Source organism: Trachypithecus francoisi, unplaced genomic scaffold (assembly GCF_009764315.1).
Source record: "Trachypithecus francoisi isolate TF-2019V2 unplaced genomic scaffold, Tfra_2.0 Lachesis_group11, whole genome shotgun sequence".
Lineage (NCBI taxonomy): Eukaryota > Metazoa > Chordata > Mammalia > Primates > Cercopithecidae > Trachypithecus > Trachypithecus francoisi.
This window is the reverse complement of record NW_022681456.1, coordinates 125,100,877-125,127,605: the sequence shown is the minus strand read 5'-3', so window position 1 is coordinate 125,127,605 and position 26,729 is coordinate 125,100,877. Positions and strand designations below refer to the sequence as shown.

Sequence of the window (26,729 nt, the reverse complement as noted above, 5' to 3'; positions counted from 1 at the left end):
CTTTCAGGGGATCTTCGAGGTCAAGCTATTTTCATAAAAAATTACACGATGTTATTTTCCTTTGTCACGATGTTGACATTGCCATAATGTTGCAAAAGCAATCTGGATAAAACTGCTGCCTTAGCATAAATGAAGGCAGTGGCGCCAAATCATATGAAAGTCATTGCATTCTTCACTGCCAGGTACTTACAGTAAAAAAAGAAAAAAAAATTAATGTCAGTTTTACTTAAGAATGCCCTTAATGAGGCCGGCACAGTGGCTCATGCCTGTAATCCCAGCACTTTGGGAGGCCGAGGTGGGCAGATCACCTGAGGTCAGGAGTTCAAGACCAGTCTGGCCAACATAGTGAAACCCTGTCTCTACAAAAATACAAAAATTAGCCGGGCATGTTGGCAGGTGCCTGTAATCCCAGTTACTCGGGAGGCTGAGGCGGGAGAATGACTTGAATCCGGGAGGCGGAGGTTGTAGTGAGCCGAGATCATGCCACTGCACTTCAGCCTGGGTGACAAAGTAAGACACCGTCTCAAAAAAAAAAAAAAAAAGAGATCGAGACCATCCTGGGCAACATGGTGAAACCACGTCTCTACTAAAAATACAAAAATTAGCTGGGTGTGGTGGCGCGTGCCTGTAGCCCCAGCTACTTAGGAGGCCAAGACAGGAGAATTGCTTGAACCTGGGAGACAGAGGTTGCAGTGAGCCAAGATTGCGCCACTGCACTCCAGCCTGGGCAACAGAGTGAGACTCCCTCTCAAAAAAAAAAAAAAAAAGCCCTTAATGAAGTAGTAAATACTAATTTTATTAAATCTCAACCCTTGAGTACGGTGTGTCATGGAATGAGAAGCAGCACACAGTACTATATGCTACGGATAAAGTACAATGCTGTCAAATAGGGGTACTTGTGTTAATTGCTGGAGTCACAAACTGAACTAGCCACTTGTTTTGTTTTCTTTTCTTTTCTTTTCTTCTTTTCAAGACAGGTTCTCACTCTGTCACTCAGGCTGGAGTGCAGTGGTGCAATCACGGTTCACTGCAGCCTCAACTTCCCGGGCTCAAGAGATCCTCCCACCTTGGCCTCCCAAAATGCTGGGATTATAGGCATGAGCCACCATGCCCAGCCCCACTTTTTTCAGACTGGAAAATGTACACTCACATGTGCATCTTTAAATGATCATTCGGGCTGTGGTATAAGAATGGCAACCAGTGAGGAGGCAGGAACTGTTGTCCAGGCAAGGAGCGATATTGGCATCTTGGGTTGGAATAGTGGCAGTATTGGTAGTGCAGAGTAACTTGGGTAGATTTTGGAGCCATTTAGAAGGTAACATCCACGGGAATTGGAAAATAAATACATGGGAGAAGTTGGGTGAAGGAGGTGTCAAAGATCACACCTAATTTATTTTGCTTGGGCAAGTTGGTGGATGGTGAGCCCCTCACTGAGTGAGAAGCCTGGAGAAGCAGGTTTGGAGAGTGGTAGTATGCAGGTGGTATGCTTAGTTGGGGATGTGTTGAGTTTGCTATGTGTGGTGAGCTTCCCACTGGAGATGTCCAATGGGCAGACGGATACTCACATCGGGAGCTCGTGGGAGATATGGGCTAGAGGAAAGCACCTGAGGCCCGGCCAGAGACGCCTAGAGGAACAGAGCCTGGTTAACAGTCACTGCTGGTGTCTCAGATATTCTTTGCTCAGCCCACGCCCTCTCTTCCACACTGGGCCATCTATAAAGCCTCCACAGATACCCCTGGAGGCACCCACTGGACACAGGCCCTCAGGGCCCCGGAGCAAGGAGCTATTTGTGGGCTTGCCACTGCTGTCACCATATGCTGCCAACTGCCTCCCACTTCTTCTTTCCCCACAGTCTGGTCAGACATGGCAGTATCACTGATGGAATCTTTCTTGCCATCTTTTTCTTGACGCTTAACAGTGGCAGTGACACTTTGGCTCCTGCCTGATTCTGGTTAACTTTTTCCCTTGACTTTGGCATTTTCACTTCGACATGTTCCCTGAGAGCCGGGGGGGTGGGGACCCCAGCACCAGATGGTGACGTTGGGGGCCGGCCCAGGCCTAGGGTGTGGAGGAGCCTCGCCATCGGGCTTCCTGTCTCTCTTCATTTAAGCACGACTCTGCAGAAGGAACAAAGCACCCTCCCCACTGGGCACCTGGTTGCAAAGCTCCAAGTCCTCTCACACAGATACACTTGTTTGAGAAGCAGCGGGCAAGAAAGACACAAGCCCAGAGGTAAGACGGTCAGACTCGGCTTCTTTCCCCGGAGCTGCGAGGGAGGAGAACGTGGGGCAGATGTGCAGGAATATGCTCTGCCCAGTTGTCTGCCCACAGCTCTGGCCACTTTCTCTTGCATTTCTCTTGGAACCGGTCATGGGCAGCAATCTCCCACTGGAACTGTGAGCTTCCAGAGGTCAGGGACTGTGCCAGACTCCTCTCTGCAGCCCCAGCGTGCACAGCTCAGTGTTCAGAGCGGTGGGTGCTCCTCAGAGCAGTCTTGACCTAAACGGCAAGGTCAGAGAGGGAGTGAGGACTAGAGACTATCCCAGGCTGGGAAAGGCATGGAAGGCAACTAGTTATGGGCAGTGGAGGAGAGAAGACTGGAAGAGGGGAAAAGGGGAGAAAAAGAGTGAAGGGGGTGAGGGAAAAAATTAGAAAAATAAATATAAGGTGAGAGGAAACCTATAAAAAAGAAATGATGAGGAAAAACGATAAAAGCAAGAAAAAGAGCAAAAGAAGTGGAATCTAGTCTAGAGAAAATTCTTGCAAAATCAATTTTCCTAATACACAATCTCCAAAAATTGACACCAAATATCATACCTGCAGCATTTCGTAAGTCACATGATCTATGTAACAGTCTCTTTTAACTACCTTTTGTGTTTATGTGTGTATATTTTAATTTTTGTCTACTTTTTTGCTCTTTTAAGATTTTTGAACAATGTCTAAATGCACTTCTACTTTTTACATGATTTATGAAATAGGACATGATTTGTGAAATAGGCAAGCTAACATTCTCAGGAAGTGTTGAAACTGAGCTTTTGCTTATGAAATGCCCTAAAAGTTGCAATATCCTTAGCTAAATACGTCATTTGAGAATGGATTCGAACAGCATTGGTGGTATGGGTTTCATGAGGCCGGGAGAGTTACAGGAGGAGGTGCAGCTCCTCCTGGGCCTGGCCGGGTGTGAGGGAGAGTGAGGACTCACTATCCCTCCTGACGGGGAGCCCTGTACCATCTCAGCCTCTCCGCCCTCAGATCTTTCCAGCCCCTGAGACCTGATGGCCTTGAAGTCATGCTATCCCTAGTGTCCTCTGCTTTCCCCTCATAGGCTTCTTCTAGGAGAGAGGTTCCCTGGGATAGGTTCTGATCCCTCAACACGGAAAGGCCCCGTTCTTGATAATTCGAAGATTTCACTCTGAGTGGGATAGTGCTTCCTGAATGCCCTGCTCTTGTGGGGGACATTTTTATCTGGGCAAGGCTAAGAGTAGGGCCTGATGGGGGAAGTCACTGCTACTTCACATTTCGACAAATAATTCCTTATGTTGTATCAGATGCTGTAGGGCTGATACAAAATGGCCGCCGCCCTCAAAGTCAGATGAAGGAGCCCCTGAGGACAGCGTTAGAGACACTCGGGAGATGATTTCCCTCTTTCAATGTGGGAGCACTTATATGGGAGAGTTCTATATCTAGATAAAAACTCCTCCCACCATTGGTGCTAGGCAGAACCTTGACAGCAGCCCTAGGCCCTGACCCTGGCCATAATGGCGGGGTGGTGCTGAGGGGAATTGGTTAGATCAACTGTTTTTCACGTTTTATTTTTTACTATTATTTTTGAGACGGAGTCTTGCTGTCTTGCGCAGGCTGGAGTGCAGTGACGCGATCTCCACTCACTGCAGCCTCCACCTCCTGGGTTCAAGCGATTCTCCTGCCTCAGCCTGTCGAGTAGCTGGGATTACAGGCACCCAACACCACGCCCGGCTACTTTTTGTATTTTTAGTAGAGACCAAGTTTCACTATGTTGGACAAGCTGGTCTCAAACTCCTGGCCTCAAATGATCTGCCCGCCTTGGCCTCCCAAAGTGCTGGCATTACAGATGTAAGCCACCACAGTGGGCCAGTCTTGCACACTGTAGACACTCAATAAATGTTTGTTGAATGAAATAATTATGATGGGCCGGGCGTGGTGGCCCACACCTGTAATCCCAGCCCTTTGGGAGGCCGAGGCAGGAGGATGGCTTGAGTCTGGGAGTTTGAGACCAGCCTGGGCAACATGGTGAAACCCCCATCTCTACAACACCCACAAAAGTTAGCTGGGCATAGTAGTGTGTGCCTGTGGTTCCAGCTACTTGGGAGGCTAAGGTGGGAGCATTGCTTGGGCCTGGGAGATGGAGGCCACAGTGAGGCCTGACTGTGCTACTGCACTCCAGCCTGGGCGAGAGTGAGGCCCTGTCTCAAAATAACTTTGATGAAGGTGGGGAATCAGAGGCAGACGGGCAGGGGTCTGGGTTTGCAAGGCGCTGAGTTTGAGCTCTGTTCTGTATCTTTGAGGGGATGAGGGGAGGAGGGTGGGCACGGTTCCCCCGATGTGGGTGTCTGAGGCGAAGAAGAGGATGGCGGAGGTTGCAGCCACCAACCACAAGAGTTCCTTAGAGGGGTCACAGTCTCTAGGAAGTTTATAGGAAGCCAGTCAGCAGTAGCGAGGGTGAACGCGGTGGGGCACATCCCGCGGCTGGGCTTGAGTGGGCTGCTTGGGGGTTATGGAGAGAAGATAAAAGTGCCTGTGGGACCACAGACTCTCGCCGTGGTGGAGCTGGGCCCTCTTAACCTCCCAAGCGTCGCTCCTCGTCCCATCCCTGGGGGCCAGGGGTGAGGGCGGCAGGAACCTCAAGGCTCTGAGAGAGTGCGTGGTGTGTGTTGCCATTTTGGTCTCATCTCTTTCTCAGTCTCTCTTTGCCTCACTTTGGATCTATGCTCTGTGCATCTGTCTTGCTTCTCAGAATTTCTTCTTTTCCTCTTTTTTTGTACTACCCTGCGCTTTGTGTGTGATTGTGGATTGTGTGTGTGCGTAGCTGTTGCTTTAACAAGCTGCTCCAGGTTTCTCCCTCCCACATCTTTCCCGCCCCTCCTCCCTTGAGGCCTCTGTGCATTCTGGGGAAATCTGTCCATTTCTCTTTGTCCACGGTGTCCCTCCCACCCTGCAGCCGGCTCCCTCACGTCCACCCTGGGCTGCAGGCGTGCTCGGCAGGCTCCCCACAGATCAAAGCTTGTCTAGGGTCTGCATTGCTGCCAAAGGCCAGGAGGCCTGTGTACAGACCGGAAGGAGCTAGAGCTTAGTGGCAGCTGGAGAGGGGAAGATGAAAAAAGAGGAGAGGAAAGGGGCATTCCAGAGGAGCCCAGGAGAGCCAGCACGACCTCCTGGCATATGAGGCACAGAGGAAGACAGACACAGACACAGGGAGCTGCAGGCTGGGGGCATAAGCTGGGGGCTGGGAAGCATAGATACAGAAATGCACAGATGTGAGCTGAGAAGCAAGCCTAGAGAGAGAGAGGGAGAGGGAGAGACAGACAGAAAGAGAGAGAGAGAGAGAGAGAGACATGCTAGGGCTTGAGGGACCAGAGAGCCCTCCCAACCTTTCTCGGAGTGCTGGTCTACAGGATGCTACCGTACTAGGGTAAGGCACCTCTGGGGACGCTGAGTATGGGAATCAAAGGCCAGATCTCTGCGGTGGCAGCGGAAGCCCAAAGCACCAAAGCAAGCACGCTGGAAACCCACAGCCTCCTCCACTTAGCAGAGCCTTGGGGTGAGATGAGGCGGAACAGGGAGCTGGAGGCAGGGAGGTGGCTGTCTGCACAGACCTCAGGACCATGGAGCAGGGGGAGTCAAAACAGCCACCATGTGGGGAAGGGTCAAGAATGCCTCTAGTCTTCTCCAGGCATCTTATCAGGGTAAGCTGAATTTGGACCCCAGAGAAGGGATATCCTATGTTCCCCTCTTTCACTCCCTGCTCACCAAGGACACAGTCAGTCTGGGATGGGGGACAGTGGGAACCACTCTTTGGTATGAGGCTACTCCTATTCTACTCTTCTCACTGCAGCCTTCCCCTAAATGCCTCCCGTGCTGCATGCTAACCTGTAGACGCTTCACCATGATTGGTGGCTAGTCTCCCTTCTTCATTCTCAGAAACCTCCTTCCTGACCTCTTTTCTTCCTACTTCCCTGGTTTAAACAAAATTGTTATATATATATATATATATTTTTTTTTTTTTTTTTTTGAGACGGAGTCTGGCTCTGTCGCCCAGGCTGGAGTGCAGTGGCCGGATCTCAGCTCACTGCAAGCTCCGCCTCCCGGATTCACGCCATTCTCCTGCCTCAGCCTCCTGAGTAGTTGGGACTACAGGCGCCCGCCACCACGCCCGGCTAGTTTTTTGTATTTTTTAGTAGAGACAGGGTTTCACGGTGTTAGCCAGGATGGTCTCGATCTCCTGACCTCGTGATCCTCCCGTCTCGGCCTCCCAAAGTGCTGGGATTACAGGCTTGAGCCACCGCGCCTGGCCAATTGTTATCTATTTATCTATCTGTCTTTTTTTTTTTTTTGAGACAGAGTCTTACTCTGTCACCCAGGTTGGAGTGCAGTGGTGTGATCTTGGCTCACTGCAACCTCTACCTCCTGGGTTCAAGTGATTCTCCTAAGTAGCTGAGATTACAGGCGCTCGCCACCATCCCCAGCTATTTTTTTTTTGCATTTTTAGTAGATACGGGGGGTTTCACGATGTTGGACAGGCTGGTCTCGAACTCCTGGCCTCAAGTGATCTGCCTGCCTCGGCCTCCCAAGGTGCTGGGATTATAGGCATGAGCCACCACACCCGGCACCCGGCTATCTATCTATCTATCTATCTATCTATTTATCTAATCTATCTATCTATATCTGTCTATCTATGATAGACAAATAGCTTTATATATCTATCTTAGCTATTGATCTATGTTATATATCTATCTTTTTTTTTTTTTTGAGATGGAGTCTCACTCTGTTGCTCAGGCTGGAGTGCAGTGGCAGGATTTTGGCTCACTGCAACCTCCGCCTCCCGGGTGCAAGTGATTCTCTTGCCTCAGCCTCCCAAGTAGCTGAGATTACAGACGTGCATCACCATGCCCAGCTAATTTTTGTACTTTTAGTAGAGATGGGGTTTCACTATGCTGGCCAGGCTGGTCTCCCGACCTCAGGTGATCCACCCACCTTGGCCTCCCAAAGTGCTGGGATTACAGGTGTGAGCCACTGCATCTGGCCTTATGTATCTATCTTATCTCTCTGACTGTCTAATCTAATCCATCTATTTTATCTGTTTATCTTATCTATCATCTATTTATCTAATCTATCTGTCTGTATGTCTTTTTTTTTTTTTTTTTTTGAGACAGAGTCTTGCTCTGTCACCCAGGCTGGAGTGCAGTGGCGCAATCTCAGCTCACTGCTGAACCTCCACCTCCTGGATTCCAAGTGATTCTCCTGCCTCAACCTTTGGAGTAGCTGGGATTATAGGCCCATGCCGCCATGCCCGACTAATATTGTATTTTTAGTAGAGAAAGCTTTCACCATGTTGGTCAGGCTTGTATCAAACTCCTGACCTCAGGTGATCTACCCGCCTAAGCCTCCCAAAGTGCTGGGATTACAGCTGTGAGCCACCGTGTCCGGCCCGCTATGTCTGTCTTTATCATTTATCTATCTATCTGTCTGTCTGTCTATCTATCTATCTATCTGTCTATCTATCTATCTATCCATCCTTCTTAATCTATTTTATTCTATTCATCATCTATCTATCTAATCTGTCTGTATGTTTATCTAATCTATGTATCTAATCTATCAATCTATCATCTAATCTATCTAATCTATTTTATCTATCTATCTATCTATCTATCTATCTATCTATCTACCTACCTACCTGTCTATCTCAAGCACCTACCACATATTAAGCCCTGGCTACCTCCTCTCCCAGGCCGATTGAGTCACTGAGGCAGCTAACAAGGATGGAGTCACTTTCTTATCTTCTCCTGAACCCCAGTAGGAGGACCCATCCCCTATACCTTCTGAGTGCTCCATTCCTCTCCATGGATTGTGTCTTAGTGCCCAGCAGGAAACACAGTCCACCTCCCATGGTTCAAAAGACTTTAAAAAGGGGGTTATTCATAGAGGTTAAGGGAATCAACCAACTTCTTGAAGCACAGACACAGTTAACAGCAAGAAGAGTCCTGAGGAAGTGAAAATGGTATTTCTGGAACCCAGAGAGTGCTTGTGCTGTGGATAAGGGGCCACCCCACAGAAGTTGTGGAGGGGCAGGGCTGCAGGTAGGGATGAACACACAGCTATTGACAGAAAATATGCCCAGGACAGGGATAAAGTAGGGAAAATATCCCAGCCTCTTTCCCCCACCGTTCCATCTCATCTCTGACAGGCACTTCCCACTGGCCAGCTGCAGTTGGTGCTGGAGGGCAAGAGAGCCTATGAGCCATGTGTGGCTGTCAGCCCCTTGGTGGAGAGCCACACACAGGGTGGAGAGTGGCTGGCAGGGCCCCGGGGGGATGAACAGCATGGATTGGGATGACTTGGCTTCATCTATGCCAGAGCTCGGTGTGTGTACACACTTCAGTGACCCATTTTAGAAACAGAATTAATATGGTGAGTACAGAAAGAAGGAATCAGTGACTTTTCCTCCTCCATACAATTCAATTTGGCTTAAGTGACCCAAAGCCATCCCAAGTCCTCTGTCTGTCTCAGCTGCTGCCAGGCTTGTGGTGGCCACACAGCTGGCTAGACTGTCATCTCTGTCCTCAAGGGGCTCGAGCAGGTGGAGGAGAGTTGAGAAACCAAATCACTACACACAGAAGGTGGAACACACCCAGGAGCATGTCAACGGGGTGCTGTGGGACTTCAGAGTAGGCAGATCGTCACCAAACTTCAATGACAAAGGTGCCACTGGGGGAAAGAAGGACCAAGCTTGGAAGACAGAGTAAGTCTGGAGGCAAGATCCTGTCTCACCAGCAGGGGCCAGGTGCATGCTGACCCCTTCCCCAGGCAGTCACTTCTCTGAGCCCGCTTTATATCCTGGGCCTGGATTCAAAGACACTTGAGCCCTGCTCCAACCCTCCTTTGAGGTGCTATCTCGGAGCCCTTCCTATAATCACTGCTCCAATCCCATGTCATCTGGTCCCCAGTTACCATATCAAGCTTCCGAAAGCTCTACATAGACCATGTCACATCTCTGCTCAAAAATCAGCAGTGGGTCCCATCACCTCCAGGACAAAGCTCCAGCTCTTCGACCTGCCTGTCAATAGTTGCAATCATGGCCTGCAAAAATTAGCTGGGTGTTGTCATGAAAGGATCACTTGAGCCCAGGAGTTCCAGGCTGCAATGACCTATGATTGTACCACTGCGCTCTGGCCTGGGTGGCAGAGTGGATCTAAACTAAAAATAAAAAGATTTACAGTCAAGCGCCAAATGCTTTTCCCATACCTTCTTCCACCATCTCCTCCCTGAGCCCTCTCTTTCCTCCAAAGCCTCCTCGCACCTCCCTACCACCTTCACACACCTCAGAATGGGGATGCCTCTCCCCTTTCCTTTCCATCTAACTTATGGTTTTCAAACTTGAGCGTGATCGGTCACCTGGAGATTTATGAAAACCCAGATGACCAGACCCACCCCTAGTTTCTGATTCAGCAAGTCTGGGCTAGGGACGAGGATTTGCATTTCTAACAAGTTCCCAGGTCATGTTGCCGCTGCTGCTAATCCAGGACTTTAGGAATCGCTCCTCTAACCTACAGCTGTCCATTCCTCTGGGTCCATTCAGAGCCTCTGTGCCCTGCCCCTCCACCCCCAGTCTCGCCTGCCTGCCAAATACACAGGAATCTCTTCTTCATCCAAAGCCTGGACCAACGCCTTCTGCTTGGCCCACTCAGAGGCCTTGTAGGGTTGGTCTGATATTGGACAGAGAAATGGTCCTCTGCTCTTTCTCCCCTGACCTCTCTGAAAGGGGCCTGCCCTCCACACCTGTGGGTGTTTCTTGCAAGGTGGAGACTGAGAGACTGAGAAAAGAAATAAGACACAGAGACAAAGTAGAGAGGAAGAAAATTGGGCCCAGGGGACCAGCGCTCAGCAAGTGAGGACCTGCACTGGTGCTGGTCTCTGAGGTCCCTCAGTATTTATTGATCACTATCTTTACTATGTCGGCGAGGGGAATGTGGTGGGGCTACAAGGTGAAGGTGAGGAGAGGGTCAGCAGAAAAACATGTGAGCAAAGACTGTGTAATAAATAAGTTTAAGGAAAGGTGCTGTGCCTGGATGTGCATATAGGCTAGATTTATGTTTAACTTGACACAAACATCGCAGTGCAGTAAAGAGTAACAGAGCAGTGTTGCCGCCATGATGTATCGCCTCCAGCCATAAGGCAGTTTTCTCCTCTCTCAAAATGGAATGTATGATCGGTTTTACACCGAGTCATTCCATTCCCAGGGACGCGCAGGAGACAGATACCTTCCTCTTATCTCAACCGCATAGAGGCCTTCCTCTTTCACTAATCCTCCTCAGCACAGACCCTTTACAGCTGTGGGGCTGCGGGGCTGTAAGATCTTTCCCTTTCCATGAGGCCATATCTCAGGCTGTCTCAGGGGGAAAATCCTGGACAATACCCCAGCTTTCTCAGGCAGGGGTTCCTGCAGCTTTCCACAGTGCATTGTGTCTCTGGTTAATAGAGAATGGAGAATGGCAATGACTTTCACCAAGCATACTGCCTGCAAGAATTTTTTTTTTTTTTTTGAGATGGAGTCTCGCTGTCACCCAGGCTGGAGTGCAGTGGCGCGATCTCGGCTCACTGCAAGCTCCACCTCCCGAGTTCACGCCATTCTCCTGCCTCAGCCTCCCGAGTAGCTGGGACTACAGGCGCCCGCCACCATGCCTGGCTAATTTTTTTTGTCTTTTTAGTAGAGACGGGGTTTCACTGTGTTAGCCAGGATGGTCTCGATCTCCTGACCTCGTGATCTGCCCGCCTCGGCCTCCCAAAGTGCTGGGATTACAGGCGTGAGCCACCGCGCCCGGTCAATGTCTTCCTTTTTCTACACAGACATAGTAAAAATCTGATCTCTCTTTCTTTTCCCCACACCTCTCACACTATATCAGGTCCCAGTCCTGGGAATGTCACCTTAGAACTGTCCCACACATGCCCACAGCCACTTGGCTCAGGCCCTTTGCTCACCAGGATGGTTGCAGTCCTGCCATTGGTGCCTCACCTCCTCCAGTTCTTTCACTCAGCAGCTGCAGGGGTCCACGTGGCAAATCTAATCACCTTCTTCTCTATAGAAAATCCTCTGCTGGCTCTCTAGTGCCCAGGATCCAGTCCCAGCATCTCAGGACGACCTTCAAGCATTTCCATGTCCTGGCCTCGCTCCATGGTCTCCCCACCAATTTGTCACCTTCTTCGTGCATCCTTTTCTGATCCCCTCTTCATTCATCCCAGCAAAGACCCCCCTCCTGGCCTGGGCATAGCATTTCATGGTGTGTATCTCCGAGCATCCAGTTAGGGGTGTGCAAGTTTAGTTTGTTACCAGCTGATGTTGTGAAGTCCCAGATTGTTGGTGCCACAAACAAAAAAATTGGACATGACACACACAAATAGCAAAACAGCAAAACGTTTATTAAGCACGGTACGATGCACTATGGATCGAGGATGACCTGCGAATGGTGTCAGCATTGGTTTGTTATCTTTCATGCCTTTTCTATGTGTTTTTTTCTCTTCTTCCTCAAGCTGCCTAATCTTTAGCTGGCATGTGCCTTTTGATTGACAGGTGAGTTGCTTAGTTTCCTGGCCTCTGTGTACTCCTGTGTCACTTCCTTCCCATAATTTTAAGTACATGCATGATACGCACTCTGTATGCATGAACCTTAAGTAGCCAATTACTATATGGGGTCATTTTAAGGATATCTTTTCTCTATAGTACATGCGCATCCTTTTTTTTTTTTTTTTGAGGAGTCTCATTCTGTCCTCTAGGCTAGAGTGCAGTGGCGCAATCTCGGCTCACTGCAACCTCCACCTCCTTGGTTCAAGTGATTCTCCTGCCTCAGCCTCCTGAGTACCTGAGACTACAGGTACATGCCACCACGCCTGGCTAATTTTTGTATTTTTAGTAAAGACGGGGTTTCACCATGTTGGCCAGGCTGATCTTGAACTCCTGATCTCAAGTGATCCACCCACCTTGGACTCCCAAAGTGCTGGGATTACAGGCATGAGCCACTGCACCCGGCCCAGTACATGCCCATCTCTTAGGAGCTGCTCCTTACTGGTTTGGTTTGGATCTAGCCAGCCATGGGGCTCCTTATTCACTTATTTATCTTACTTCTGTTTTTGCTCACTTCCTTCTTTCTCTTGCTTCTGCTCCTACTCATTCCTTCCTTAATCCAACCTCCAATTCCCTCTGCTGTTCTCCTGCCTCAAGTTCACTAGGCTGGCTGCAAGGGTCCTGAGGGAGAGGTTGCATATGGCCCCTATATACTCCAGGTCAAATAAATGTTTGCTGACTAATGATTGGTATTTCCCTCAGGTCCTGCCATTTCTGCGGGCTCAGGTCCCTACTGAGTCAGGCCCCTGACTCCCTCAGCAAGGCCACAATGAACCGGGGAATCTCTTTTAGGCACTTGCTTCTGGTGCTGCAACTGGGTAAGTTCTCAGACCTGGGGTCTCAATGCAGATGGCGTGGGAGGAAAGGCAAAGGTGGAGGATGGGGTAAAGGGGAACAGCGGCAGCATTGACACCTGACTCCTTTCTCTTCCACCTAGCGCTACTCCCAGCAGTCACTCAGGGAAAGAAAGTGGTGCTGGGCAAGAAAGGGGATACAGTGGAACTGACCTGTAGTGCTTCGCAGAAGAAGAACATACAATTCCACTGGAAAAACTCTAAGCAAATAAAGATTCTGGGAAATCAGGGCTCCTTCTTGACTAAAGGTAGGGTTACCTGGCTCCCCATCCAGGGAGGAAAACACACTATGGATTGAAAGCCTTTGGTGTCTGAGATCTGCTCTTAGTTAAACTCTGGGATCCCAGAGGACTTGGGTTGACAGAAACTCAGTGGCATTCTTGTCCAGAGTTTCCCTACACCAACTGCTGGTGGCCCAGGGAAAGGCTTTTGGGGGTATGTTAATTTGAATATTTTAATATTCATGAACTTATTTTAGTGAGTTTTACAACAATCACTACCACTTAAAACCCATGATTTCTTGAGTATTGTTGCTACAGACCCATGTAGATAGTATTTTGCACAGTGACTCATATCTGTAATCCTAGCACTGTGGGAGGCCGAGGTCAGAGGATTGCTTGAGTCCAGGAGTTCAAGAACACCCTGAGAAACATAGTGAGACTGTCTCTACAAAAAAAAAAAAAATATATATATATATATATTTGTTTTTTTTTTTTTGAGACAAGGTCTGGTTCTATCACCCAGGCTCCATTGCAGTGGTATGATCTCGGCTTGCTGCAATCTCCACCTCCCAGGCTCAAGTCATCCTCCCACCTGAGCCTCCCAAGTAGTTGGGACTACAGGCATGCACCACCATGCCTGGCTAATTTTTGTATTTTTTGTAGAAACAGGGTTTCACCATGTTGGCCAGGCTGGTCTCAAACTCATGAACTGAAGTGATCCACTAGCCTTGGCCTCTCAGAGTGCTGGGATTACAGGTGTGTGTCACCATGCCGAGCCAAAACAATTTTTTTTAATTAAAAAAAAAGGCTGGCTGTAGTGGCTCACACCTGTAATCCCAGCACTTTGGGAGGTTGACGTGGGCAGATCACGCAGGTCAGGAGTTCAAGACCAGCCTGGCCAGCATGGTGAAACCCGGTCTCTACTAAAAATACAAAAATTAGCCAGGTGTGGTGGTGCAGGCCTGTATTCCCAGCTACTCAGGAGGCTGAGGCAGGAGAATCACTTGAACCTGGGAGGCAAAGGCTGAGGTGAGCTGAGATTGCACCATTGCACTCCAGCCTGGGTGACAGAGCAAGACTCCATTTCAAAAAAAAAAAAGTTGCAGAATTATTATTATTTTATTTATTTATTTATTTATTTATTTGAGACGGAGTCTCATTCTGTCGCCCAGGCTGCAGTGCAGTGGCGTGATCTTGGCTCACTGCAACTTCCATCTCCCAGGTTCAAGCGATTCTCCTGACTCAGCCTCCCGAGTAGCTGGGACTATAGGCATGTGCCACCATGCCTGGCTATTTTTGTATTTTTTGTAGAAACAGGGTTTCACCATGTTGGCCAGGCTGGTCTCAAACTCATGAACTGAAGTGATCCACTAGCCTTGGCCTCTCAGAGTGCTGGGATTACAGGTGTGTGTCACCATGCCGAGCCAAAACAATTTTTTTAATTAAAAAAAAAGGCTGGCTGTAGTGGCTCACACCTGTAATCCCAGCACTTTGGGAGGTTGACGTGGGCAGATCACGCAGGTCAGGAGTTCAAGACCAGCCTGGCCAGCATGGTGAAACCCGGTCTCTACTAAAAATACAAAAATTAGCCAGGTGTGGTGGTGCAGCCTGTATTCCCAGCTACTCAGGAGGCTGAGGCAGGAGAATCACTTGAACCTGGGAGGCAAAGGCTGAGGTGAGCTGAGATTGCACCATTGCACTCCAGCCTGGGTGACAGAGCAAGACTCCATTTCAAAAAAAAAAAAGTTGCAGAATTATTATTATTTTATTTATTTATTTATTTATTTATTTGAGACGGAGTCTCATTCTGTCGCCCAGGCTGCAGTGCAGTGGCGTGATCTTGGCTCACTGCAACTTCCATCTCCCAGGTTCAAGCGATTCTCCTGACTCAGCCTCCCGAGTAGCTGGGACTATAGGCATGTGCCACCATGCCTGGCTAATTTTTTGTACTTTTAGTAGAAACAGGGTTTCACTGTGTTAGTTAGGCTGGTCTTGATCTCCTGACCTCATGATCCATCCGCCTTGGCCTGCCAAAGTGCTGGGATTACAGGCGTGAGTCACTGTGCCTGGCCCAGAATTTTTTTTTTCTACTTTTTTTTTTTTTGAGGCAAACTCTCGATCTGTTGCCCAGGCTGGAGTACAGTGGGCATGATCTTGGCTCACTGCAAGCTCTGTCTCCCGGGTTGAAGCCATTCTCCTGCCTCAGCTTCCTGAGTAGCTGGGACTACAGGCGTGTGCCACCATGCCCAGTTAATTTGTGTATTTTTAGTAGTGACAGGGTTTCATCATATTGGCCAGGTTGGTCTTGAACTCCTCACCTCAAGTGATTCACCGCCTTAGCCTTCCAAAGTGCTGGAATTATAGGCATGAACTACTGCACTCGGCCTTTTCTCCTGATTTAAAATATTATATGCTCATCACAGAATATTTGGTCAATGAAGAAAAGAACATGGAAGAAAATCAAATGCATGCATACTTCTACCACTCAGAGATATCCTCTGCTAACATTTTGATTTATTTTCATCCAATGTTTCTTTCTTTTTTTTTTTTTTTTTTTCCGTTTTGAGACAGGGTCTCACTCTGTTGCCCAGGCTGGAGTGCAGTGGCATAACCACAACACATTGCAGGCTCAAGTTATCCTCCCACGTCAGCCTTCCTGGGAGCTGGGACTACATGTGCATGCCACCATGTTCACCTAATTTTTAATTTTTTTGTAGAGATGAGATTTCACCATGTTGCTCAGGCTGGTCTTGAATTCCTAGGCTCAAGTGATCCCACTTTGGCCTCCCAAAGTGCTGGGAAAATAGGTATAAGCCACTGCATATGGCCTATTTTCTTCCTCTCTTGGTCAGTGTGGATAATATTATATATATAATTATGTAAATGATATCATACTGTATATACCTGTTATCCTACTCCTTCCTTAAGTTATATCATAATGAGACTATCAATTATTAGACTTTTTTTTTTTTGAGACGGAGTCTTGCTCTGTCGCCCAGGCTGGAGTGCAATGGCACGATCTCAGCTCACTGCAACCTCTGCCTCCCAGGTTCAAGCAATTCTCCTGCCTCAACCTCCCAAGTAGCTGGGATTACAGGCATGCGCCACCACGCCCAGCTAATTTTTGTATTTTTTTAGTAGTTTAGTCTCTTAGGAATGCCATAGCAAAATAGCATAGACTGGGTGGTTTAAACAACAGAAATTTATTTATCACAATTCTGATTTCAGGATGCTAGCATGGTCAGATTATGAGGGATCTCTTCCTAGCTTGCAGGCAGTTGCCTTCTTGCTGTGTCCTCACATGGCAGAGAGAAATAGAAGAAAACTTTCTCTTTTATTGAGATGGAGTTTCGCTCCGTTGCCCAGGCTGGAGTGCAGTGGCCTGATCTTGGCTCACTGCAATCTCGGCTTCCTGGGTTCAAGCGATTCTCCTGCCTCAGCCTCCCGAGTAGCTGGGTTTACAGGCACATGCCACCACACTCGGCTAATTTTTTTGTATTTTTAGTAGAAACGAGGTTTCACCATGTTGGCCAGGGTACTCTAGAACTCCTGATCTCAAGTGATCCTCCTGCCTCAGTCTCCCAAAGTGCTGGGATTACAGGCATGAGCCACCGCACCCGGCCTCCTTGTGTGTGTGTGTGTGTGTTTTTATTTTTTATTTTTCTCAGGCAGAGCCTCACTCTTATTGCCCAGGCTGGAGTGCAATGGCATGATCTCAGCTCACTGCAACCTTCACCTACCAGGTTCAAGCGATTCTCCTGCCTCAGCTTCCCAAGTAGCTGGGATTATAGTGCCTGCTACCACACCCGGCCAATTTTTGTAGTTTTAGTAGAGACGGGGTTTCGCCATGTTGGCCCTGCCAGCCTTGACCTCCTGACCTCAGGTGATCCATCCACCTCAGCCTCCCAAAGTGCTGGGATTACAGGCATGAGCCACCACGACTGGTGAGAAAGAAAGCTTTTTGATGTCTTTTCCTATAAGGACACTAATCCCATCATGATGGCCCCACTCTCATAACTTCATCTAAACTGAATTACCTCCCAAGGGCCACATAGCAAAATATCATCACACTGAGGGTGAGGGCTTCAACATATGAATTTGTGGAACTCAATTTGGTCCATAGTGTTCTGCACTGCCCCCTCAAATTTGTGTCCTTATTACATGAAAAATGCATTCATTCCATCTCAATAGCCTCCAAAGTCTTAACTCATTCCAGCATCAACTCCAAAGTCTAATGTCCAAAGTTTCATCTAAATAGCATCTAAGTCAGGGCTTGGTGGCATACACCTGTAGTTCCGTCTACTCAGGAAGCTGAGGTGGAGGATTATTTGAGCCTAGAAGTTCGAGACCAGCTTGGTTAACATTGTGAAACTCGTCTCTAAAAAACAAAATCAACCAATAAATGGAATTTTAAAATGTCATCTAAATCAGGTATGGGTGAGACTTCAGATATGGTTCATCCTGAGGCAAAATTTCTTTCCAGCTGTGAACCTGTGAAACCAGGCAAATTATGTGTATCTAAAATATAATGGTAGACAGGCATAGGATAGATGTTCTTATTCCAAAAGGCTCACTGGGATGGCAGTGTTATCTCCATGGTTCTCCATACCATTTTCACAATTTTGCTGTAAATCTAAAACTGTTCTTAAGAAGTTTGTTACAAAAAGATATCCAAATAACCCCCAGGAAGGCAGGAAAAAGAAACAAGAAAACAAAAAAAGTAGAAAACAAAAATAAAATGACAGACTCAAGCCCTAACATATCAATAATTACAGTCAATGTAAATGGTCTAATACATCTATTAAAATACAAAAATCGATAGAATGAATTAAAAAGCACAGTTCAACAATATAAGAAACTCACTTCAAAAATAATGATATAGGGCAGGTCACGGTGGCTCATGCCTTTAATCCCAGCACTGTGGGAGCGAGAGGCTGTCAGGTCACTTGAGGTCAGGAGTTCGAGACCAGCCTGGCCAACATGGTGAAACCCCATCTCTACTAAAAATACAAAAAAAAAAAAAAAAAAATCAGCCAGATGTGGTGGTGCATGCCTGTAATCCCAGCTACTCAGAAGGCTGAGGTGGGAGAATCGCTTGAACCCGGGAGGTGGAGGCCGCAGTGAGCTACTGTACCACTGCACACCAGCCTGGGTGACAGAGCGAGACCCTGTCTCAAGAAAAACAAACAGGTTGGGTGAGGTAGCTGACACCTGTAATCCCAGCACTTTGGGAGGCTGAGGCAGGCAGATCACTTGAAGTCAGGAGTTTGAGACCAGCCTGGCCAACATGGTGAAACACTATCTCTGCAAAAAATACAAAAATTAGCTGGATGTGATGGTGTGAGCCTGTAATCCTACTTACTCAGGAGACTGAGGCACAAGAATCACTTGAATCCAGGAGGTGGAGATTGCAGTGAGCCAAGATTGTGCCACTGCACTCTAGCCTGGGCAACACAGCAAGACTTCGTCTCAAAAAAAAAAAAAAAAAAAAGGGAAAAACAAACAAACCAATAATAAATAATAGGCCAGACACGGTGGCTCATACCTGTAATCCCAGCACTCTGGGAGGCAAGGTGGGCAGACTGTGAAGTCAGGAGTTTGAGACCAACCTGGCCAACATGGTGAAACCTCGTCTCTACCAAAAATACAAAAATTAACCAGGCATGGTGGCAGGTGCCTGTAATCCCAGCTATTCAGGTGGCTGAGGTAGGAGAATTGCTTGAACCCAGGAGGCGGAGGTTGCAGTGAGCTGAGACTGCGCCATTGCTTGCTCTGAGTGACAGTGAGACTCCGTCTCAAAAAATAAATAAATAAAACAAAAATAAGTAAATAAATAAATAAATAAAGACCAGGTGTGGTGGCTCATGCCTGTGATTCCAGCACTTTGGGAGGCCGAGACGGGCAGATCATGAGGTCACGAGATGAAGACCATCCTGGCTAACACGGTGAAACCCTGCCTCTACTAAAAATACAAAAAGCCGGCTGTGGTGGCGTGCACCTGTAGTCTCAGCTACTTGGGAGGCTGAGGCAGGAGAATTGCTTGAACCCAGGAGGCAGAGGTTGCAGTGAGATGAGATCGTGCCACTGCACTCCAGCCTAGGTGACAGAGCAAGACTCTGTCTCGAAATTAGTTAACTAAATAAAAAGCACCCAAAAAAACCCCAAAAGGCCCACCCTACTACAGCTAACATTATATTTAATGGTGAGAAACTGAATTCTTTCCCCCTAAGAGCAGAGATAAGACAAAGATGTCTGCTCTTACTACTCTTATTCAACACAGTACTGCAATCCCTTGCCGGTGCAATAAGGCAAGAAAATGAAATAAAAGGAAAACTTGTCAGAAAGGAAGAAATAAAACTGTTCCTATTTGTGGATGACATGATTACATAGAAAATCTCAAAGAATCTATAAAAAACCTCTTAGAAGTAATAAATGAATCCATCAAAGTTGCAGAATATAAGATAAACATACAAAAATCTATTGTATTTCTATATATTAGAAAGGAATACATGTACATAGAAATTAAAGCCACAATACCATTTATAATTGCTCAAAAAGGCCAGGCATGGTGGCTCATACCTGTACTTCCTGCACTTTAGGAGGCCAAGGTGGGAGGATTGCTTGAGCCCAGGAGTTCAAGACCAGCCCAGGCAACATAGTGAGACCCTGTCTCTACAAAAAGTAAAAAATTAGCTGAGCATGGCCGGGCACGGTGGCTCACACCTGTAATCCCAGCACTTTGGGAGGCCAAAAGTGGGTGGATCATGCGGTCAGGAGATCGAGACCATCCTGGCTAACACAGTGAAACCCCATCTCTACTAAAAACACAAACAATTAGCTAGGCACAGTGGCAGGCACCTGTAGACCCAGCTCCTCAGGAAGCTAAGGCAGGAGAATGGCATGAACCTCGGAGGTAGAGCTGGCAGTGAGCTGAGATTGCGCCACTGCACTTCAGCCTGGGTGACAGAGTGAGACTCCGTCTCAAAAAAAAAAAAAATTAGCTAAGCATAATGGTGTATGCCTGTAGTCCCAGCTACTGGGGAGGCTGAGATGGGAGGATTGCTTGAGCCTGGGAGGTCAAGGCTGCAGTGAGCCATGATCACACCACTGCTTTCCAGCCTAGGTAACAGAGCAAGACCCTATCTCAAAAACAAAACAAAACAAAACAAAACAAAAAAAAAGAAGAAGAATAAAGAAAGAAAGAAAGAGAAAGAAATACTTAGGTATAAATCTAAAAAACATGCATAGGGCCGGGTGCAGTGGCTCATGCCTGTAATCAAAGCACTTTGGGAAGCTGAGGCTAGTGGATCACTTGAAGTCAGGAGTTTGAGACCAGTCTGGCCAACATGGTGAAACCCTGTCTCTACTAAAAATGCAAAAATTAGGCAGGTGTTGTGGCGCATGCCTGTAATCCCAACTACTTTGGAGGCTGAGGCAGGAGAATTGCTTGAACCCTGGAGGCAGACGTTGCAGTGAGCCAAGATAGAGTCACTGCACTCCAGCCTGGGCAACAGTGTAAGAGTCTGTCTCAAAAAAACAAAAACAAAAACAAAAACAAACAAGCAAAATAAAACCAAAACCAAAAACAAAAACAAAGACATTGAATTTATATGCTAAAAACTACACAATGCTGATTAAAGAAGTCAAAGAAGACCTAAATATATGGAGAGACATACTATACTCATGGATTGATGGATTGGAAGACTCAACATAAGAAAAATATCAATTTTCCCCAAATTTATATACAGGTTTCATCCAATTCCTATAAAAATGCCAGCAAGATTTTTTGTAGATAAAAACAAGTTGGCCAGGTGTAATGGCTTACACCTATAATCCTAGCACTTTGGGAGGCTGAGGTGGGAGGATTGCTTGAGCCTAGGTGTTCAAGACTGCAGTGAGCTATGATTGTGTCACTGCATTCCAGCTGGCACTCCAGCCTAAGTGACAAATGGAGACCCTGTCTCAAAAACAAAAGCAAAATAATTTTGCTCTGCAAAAAGGGGCTGGGCATGGTGGCTCACTGCTATAATCCCGGCACTTTGGGAGGCTGAGGTAGGCGGATCGCTTCAGCTCAGAAGTTTGGCACCAGCCTGGGCAACATGATGAAACCCTGTCTCTACAAAAAAAAAATAAATAAATAAAAAGTGTATATATATATATAATATATATATTATTATTTATATATGCATTATATATTATATAATATATATTATATATTATGTATTTATATTTATTTTTTATTAAATATATAGATATATTAAATATATATTATATATTTATATTTAATTTTCCATTAAATTTATTAAATATAAATATTTTATGTATAAATATATATCAATATATTATATATTTATATTTAATTTTTTATTAAATATATAGATATATTAAATATATATTATATATTATGTATTTATATTTATTTTTTATTAAATATATAGATATATTAAATATATATTATATATTTATATTTAATTTTCCATTAAATTTATTAAATATAAATATTTTATGTATAAATATATATCAATATATTATATATTTATATTTAATATTTAATATATTTATATATTATATATAATATATATCTTATATATATTATATATATATAGCTGGGTTTGGTGGAGTGCACCTGTATTCCCAGCGACACAGGAGGCTGAGGTGGGAGGATCACTGAGCCAGGGAGGTAGAGGTTGCAGTGAGCCAAGATGTTGCCTGGTTGCCTGGGCAACAGAATGAGACCCAATCTCAAAAAAGAAGAAGAAAAGACCGTTTACAGAATATAAGAAAATATATCCATAATCCGCATACTCAACAAAGGACTGGTATCCAGAATATGATAAACAACTCTCAAAACTCAAAACCAAAAAAACAATTCAATTAGAAAACAGGCCCAAAAGGACATACAGTTGGCAAATAAGCACATGAAAAGCTGTTCAACATCATTAATCGTTAGGGATATGTACATTAAAACCACAATAGGCTATCACTAAACCTATCAGAATGGCTAAAATTAAAAATTGGAACACCACCAAATGCTGATGAGGATGTGGAGAAACAGGGTCATTCTTCTGATATTGGTGGGAGCCTAAAATGGCATAGCCACTCTGGAAAACTGATAGTTTCTTATAAAACAAAACATGCAACAACCCAGCAATTGCACTCCTAGGCATTTATCCCAGAGCAATGAAGACTTAGGCTCACACAAAAAGCTGTACACAAATGTTTATAGTAGCTTTATTCATGGTAGCCAACAAGTAGAAACAATCTAGATGTGCTTTAACTGGGGAATGATTATATCCATACCACGAAATACTTTTCAGCAATAAAAAGGATGAATTATAGTACACACCACAACCTGGATGAATCTCCAGGGACTTATGCTGAGTGAAAAAAAGCCAATCTCAAAAGGTAATATGCTGTATTAATCCATTTATATAACATTCTTAAAATAACTAATTATAGAAATGGAGAACAGATGAGTGATTGCCAGGGTTTAAGGGGCTCAGGGATGGGGAGGGGAAGGGGATGGCTACAAAAAGCAACAACCTTTATGGAGCTGGAAATGTTCTATATCCTGATCGTGTTGATGTGAGCATCCTGGTTGTGATATAGTACTACAGTTTTGCAAGATATTACCATTAGGGTAAACTGGATAGAGGGTACATAGGATTTCTCTTTATTACCTCTTACAACTGCAAGTGAATCTACATTTATCTCAAAACAGTAAGTTTAATTTAATGCCAGGTGTGATGGCTCACATCTGTAATCTCAGCACTTTGGGAGGCTGAGACGGGTGGATGGCTTGAGGCCAGGAGTTCGATGGCTTGAGGCCAGGAGTTCGAGACCAGCCTGGCCAACATGGCGAACTCGGTCTCTACTAAAAATACAAAAATTAGCCGGGCGTGGTGGCGCATGCCTGTAGTCCCAGCTACTCAGGAGGCTGAGGCAGGAGAATTGCTTGAACCCAGGAGGTGGAGGTTGCAGTGAGCCGAGATCACACCACTACACTGTACCTTGGGCGACAGAGTGAGGCTCTTTCTCAAAAAAAAAAAAAAAGAAAGAAAGAAAGAAAGAAAGCAGGTAGGGCCAGGAAAGTGTTGAGTCTGTATAATTTTTGTAGTTCAAATGACTAACCTAAAAAGTGAAGATTGGCCAGGCGCAGTGGCTCACGCCTGTAATCCCAACACTTTGGGAGGCCAAGGTGGGTGGATCACAAGGTCAGGAGATCGAGACCACTCTGGCTAACACAGTAAAAGCCCGTCTCTACTAAAAATACAAAAAATTAGCTGGGCTTGGTGGCACCTGCTTGTAGTCGCAGCTACTTGGGAGGGTGAATCAAGAGAATCACTTGAACCCAGGAGATGAAGTTTGCAGTGAGCTGAGATCACACTCCAGCCTGGGTGACAGAGTGAGATTCTGTCTCAAAAAAAAAAAAAAAAGTGAATATTATCTTTTTTTAAAAATTTTTCTTCTTTTTAAAAAGCTGAGAGCTGGCCAGGCGCGGTGGCTCACGCCTGTAATCCCAGCACTTTGGGAGGCCGAGGCAGGTGGATCACAAGGTCAGGAGATCGAGACCACGGTGAAACCCCATCTCTACTAAAAATACAAAAAAACTAGCCGGGCGCGGTGGCGGGTGCCTGTAGTCCCAGCTACTCAGGAGGCTGAGGCAGGAGAATGGCATGAACCTGGGAGGCGGAGCTTGCAGTGAGCTGAGATCCGGCCACTGCACTCCAGCCCGGGCGACAGAGCAAGACTCTGTCTCAAAAAAAAAAAAGCTGAGAGCTTACTTCTCTAAATAAAGATTATCTTAAAACAACTTAGAAATGTATATTATTAGTATTTTCTATTTCATTATAAGTTATTTGTAAATATTGGTTTTGGTGCTAACCTAGAATTCCATCAAATTAATTGTCCTCTAATATATAGCCATTATCATTTTGTCTAGCATTGTATCTTATTAAAAATGCTATAAGTATTATTTTTGTACCTAAATTGTGGTTTGCATTTTAAAATTATTGTTTTAAAGATAAAGTTCCAGAAATGAAATTAAGGATATGAACTTTTTGAGCACACCTTGTCAGCACTGAGTTGTATTATTTAAAACTTTTTGGGAGGCAATTTTATAATTGAAAAATATATCATTGTTTTAATTTGCATTTATTTCACTGCCTATGAGATTAAAACAATGCGCTACTTTCTAAAAATTCTTAAGTCTTTTGTGTTGATGCTTTTGTTCTGTTTCTATGGATCTCATCTTCCTTCAGAACAGCTCCCCTTCCCAACTTCCTGATTTCTAACAATAACAGTATCACCCCCAATTTCTGAAACACACAGTCGTGTTTTTTGTTTTGTTTTGTTTTGAGATGGAGTTTCACTCTTGCTGTCCAGGCTGGAGTGCAATGGCGCGATTAGCTAGGATTACAGGCATGCGCCACCACACCCGGCTAATTTTCGTATTTTTAGTAGAGACAGCGTTTCTTCATGTTGAGGCTGGTCTCGAACTCCTGACCTCAGGTGATCCGCCTGCCTCAGCCTTCCAAAGTGCTGGGATTATAGGCGTGAGCCACCGCGCCCGGCCACAGAGTCATGTTTTGTTCTCTACTTCAATCCCTGTTTCCCATCATCATCAACTATGACCATTCCTTGCTTTGAAAGTGTTTTGGGCCGGGCATGATGGCTCCCACCTGTTGTAATCCTAGCACTTTGGGAGGCTGAGGCAGCTGGATCACTTGACCTCAGGATTTCAAGACCAGCCTGGGCAACATGGTGATACCCCACTTCTACAAAAAATACAAAAGTTAGTGGGGAGTGGTGGCACAGGCTTGTAGTCCCAGTTACTTGGGGGACTGAGGTGGGAGGATCGCTTGAGCCCACGAGGTAGATGTTGCAGTGAGCCGTGATTGGACCACTGCACTCCAGCCTGGGTGACACAGTGAGACCCTGTCTCAAAAAAAAAAAAGGTTCTAATTTCATCCTCTTCTTTGTTCCCATGGGAATACCACCATCACCAGCCAAGGCCCACATACCTCCCACCTGGATTACAGTGAGCTTCCGGGTAATGGATTACAGTGGGCTTCTGGGTAATTTGGTCTGCTACTAGTCTCACCTACTCACCTACTTGGATTTCCCTTCCTCCTGCTGCAGCATTGCCTTCCAAAGTCATGCTTTGCACTTGCCACGTCCTAGCTCATTAGACTAAGCCTAGAAGCCTCTGCAGGACCTTCACCATCTCGGGGCCACTGCTCACAGTTTCCCCGTGGAAACCTCTGCACCCAGGAGGTTTCCCCACAGTTTGCCTGTGCTGTCTCTCTGGAGCTTTCCCCCTTCCTGTAATGTCCTTGCTGCTCCCCATCTCCTCTAGTCTATTGCCTATACCTTTTTTTTTTTTTCCTTTTTTTGAGACAGAGTCTCTCTCTCATCCAGGCTGGTGTGCAGTGGCGCGATCTTGGCTCTCCACAACCTTCGTCTCCCAGGTTCAAGGGATTCTCCTGCTTCAGCCTCCTGAGTAACTGGAATTACAGGCGTGCATCACCATTCCTGGCTAATTTTTCTATTTTTAGTAAAGACTGGGTTTCACCATGGTGGCCAGGCTGGTCTTGAACTCCTGACCTCAGGTGATCCGCCTGCCTCGGCCTCCCAAAGTGCTGGTATTACAGGCGTGAGCCACCACACCTGGCCACAGGTCTATACCTCTTTTAAGTCTTCATTCAATACTGGTTGTCCCATGAATTTGTCCCAGACTCATTCATATGCTTAGACCTTTCATATCATCTTGCTGTAACTTTTTCAAAGTATGGGACAGCATGGACAAGCAGGCCATGGTTTTCTTTTTAAAAGAAGCAAGGAGGCAGAGTTATTTTAGGAGGAGGTTTATACATTTCATTTTGAACCAATTGCGTTTGGGGTGATGGCAGGATATTAACATAAACTTATTACTTGGACCATTGGAAATGTGTGCCTAGAAATGAGGAGAGAGGTCAGGGCTGGCAGTAACAACCTGGCCACCGTCTGTAGAGCTGACTGGGGATGCGGTGGAATTGAGAATGTCTGTAGAAATGAGGAAGAGGATCAAAGACAGTCTGAGACAACACCTAAATGTAGATGTCAGAGCAAGAGTTCAAGATGAAGAAAAACGAATCATTCTTAGAAATGGAGGAGAGGAGCAAAAGAGGCGGAGCAAAGTGGGGCAGAATCAGAGTAGGGCCACGCTTCTAAGAAGTTCGGTAAAGGGGCCGGGTGCGGTGGCTCAAGCCTGTAATCCCAGCACTTTGGGAGGCCGAGGCGGGCGGATCACGAGGTCAGGAGATCAAGACCATCCTGGCTAACATGGTGAAACCCCGTCTCTACTAAAAAAAAAAAATACAAAAAACTAGCCGGGCGAGGTGGCGGGCGCCTGTAGTCCCAGCTACTCGGGAGGCTGAGGCAGGAGAATGGCGTGAACCCGGGAGGCGGAGCTTGCCGTGAGCTGAGATCCGGCCACTGCACTCCAGCCTGGGCCACAGAGCGAGACTCCGTCTCAAAAAAAAAAAAAAAAAAAAAAAAAAGAAGTTCGGTAAAGGAATTGTGAAAGGAATGTAGTTGAATTTCAGGGTAAGCTGGGGAATGAAAGCAGTGTGTAGATTCAGGGAACAGCAAGTGGGGCAGGAACCACTGAAGGAACAAATAAAGGGAGAGATTGGGTCCGGTTGTCTTGAGTAGGGACATCTAAAAACAAAAAGAGTGAAACTGAAGGTGTGGGGTGGATTGGGTGCCTGCCGTGCCCGGGGAAGCTTGGGGCAACTCTG

General features: G+C 46.3%; 1 protein-coding gene across 2 annotated transcripts in view; it reads left to right on the top strand.

Annotated features, from left to right (window-relative positions):
- Positions 1 to 2,045: 2,045 nt before the first annotated feature.
- CD4 (CD4 molecule) overlaps positions 2,046 to 26,729 on the top strand; it is a 34,465-nt gene continuing 9,781 nt past the window's right edge. Inside the window, exons 1-4 of one of the 2 annotated variants that reach the window (XM_033223013.1) lie at positions 2,095 to 2,233; positions 11,338 to 11,532; positions 12,576 to 12,691; positions 12,811 to 12,975. In XM_033223013.1, coding sequence (XP_033078904.1) covers positions 12,643 to 12,691; positions 12,811 to 12,975 — 214 coding nt within the window. In that variant the 5' untranslated portion in view covers positions 2,095 to 2,233; positions 11,338 to 11,532; positions 12,576 to 12,642. Of the gene's footprint in view, positions 2,234 to 11,337; positions 11,533 to 12,575; positions 12,692 to 12,810; positions 12,976 to 26,729 lie in introns of both variants that reach the window. The other variant, XM_033223012.1, reaches the window with a different exon arrangement.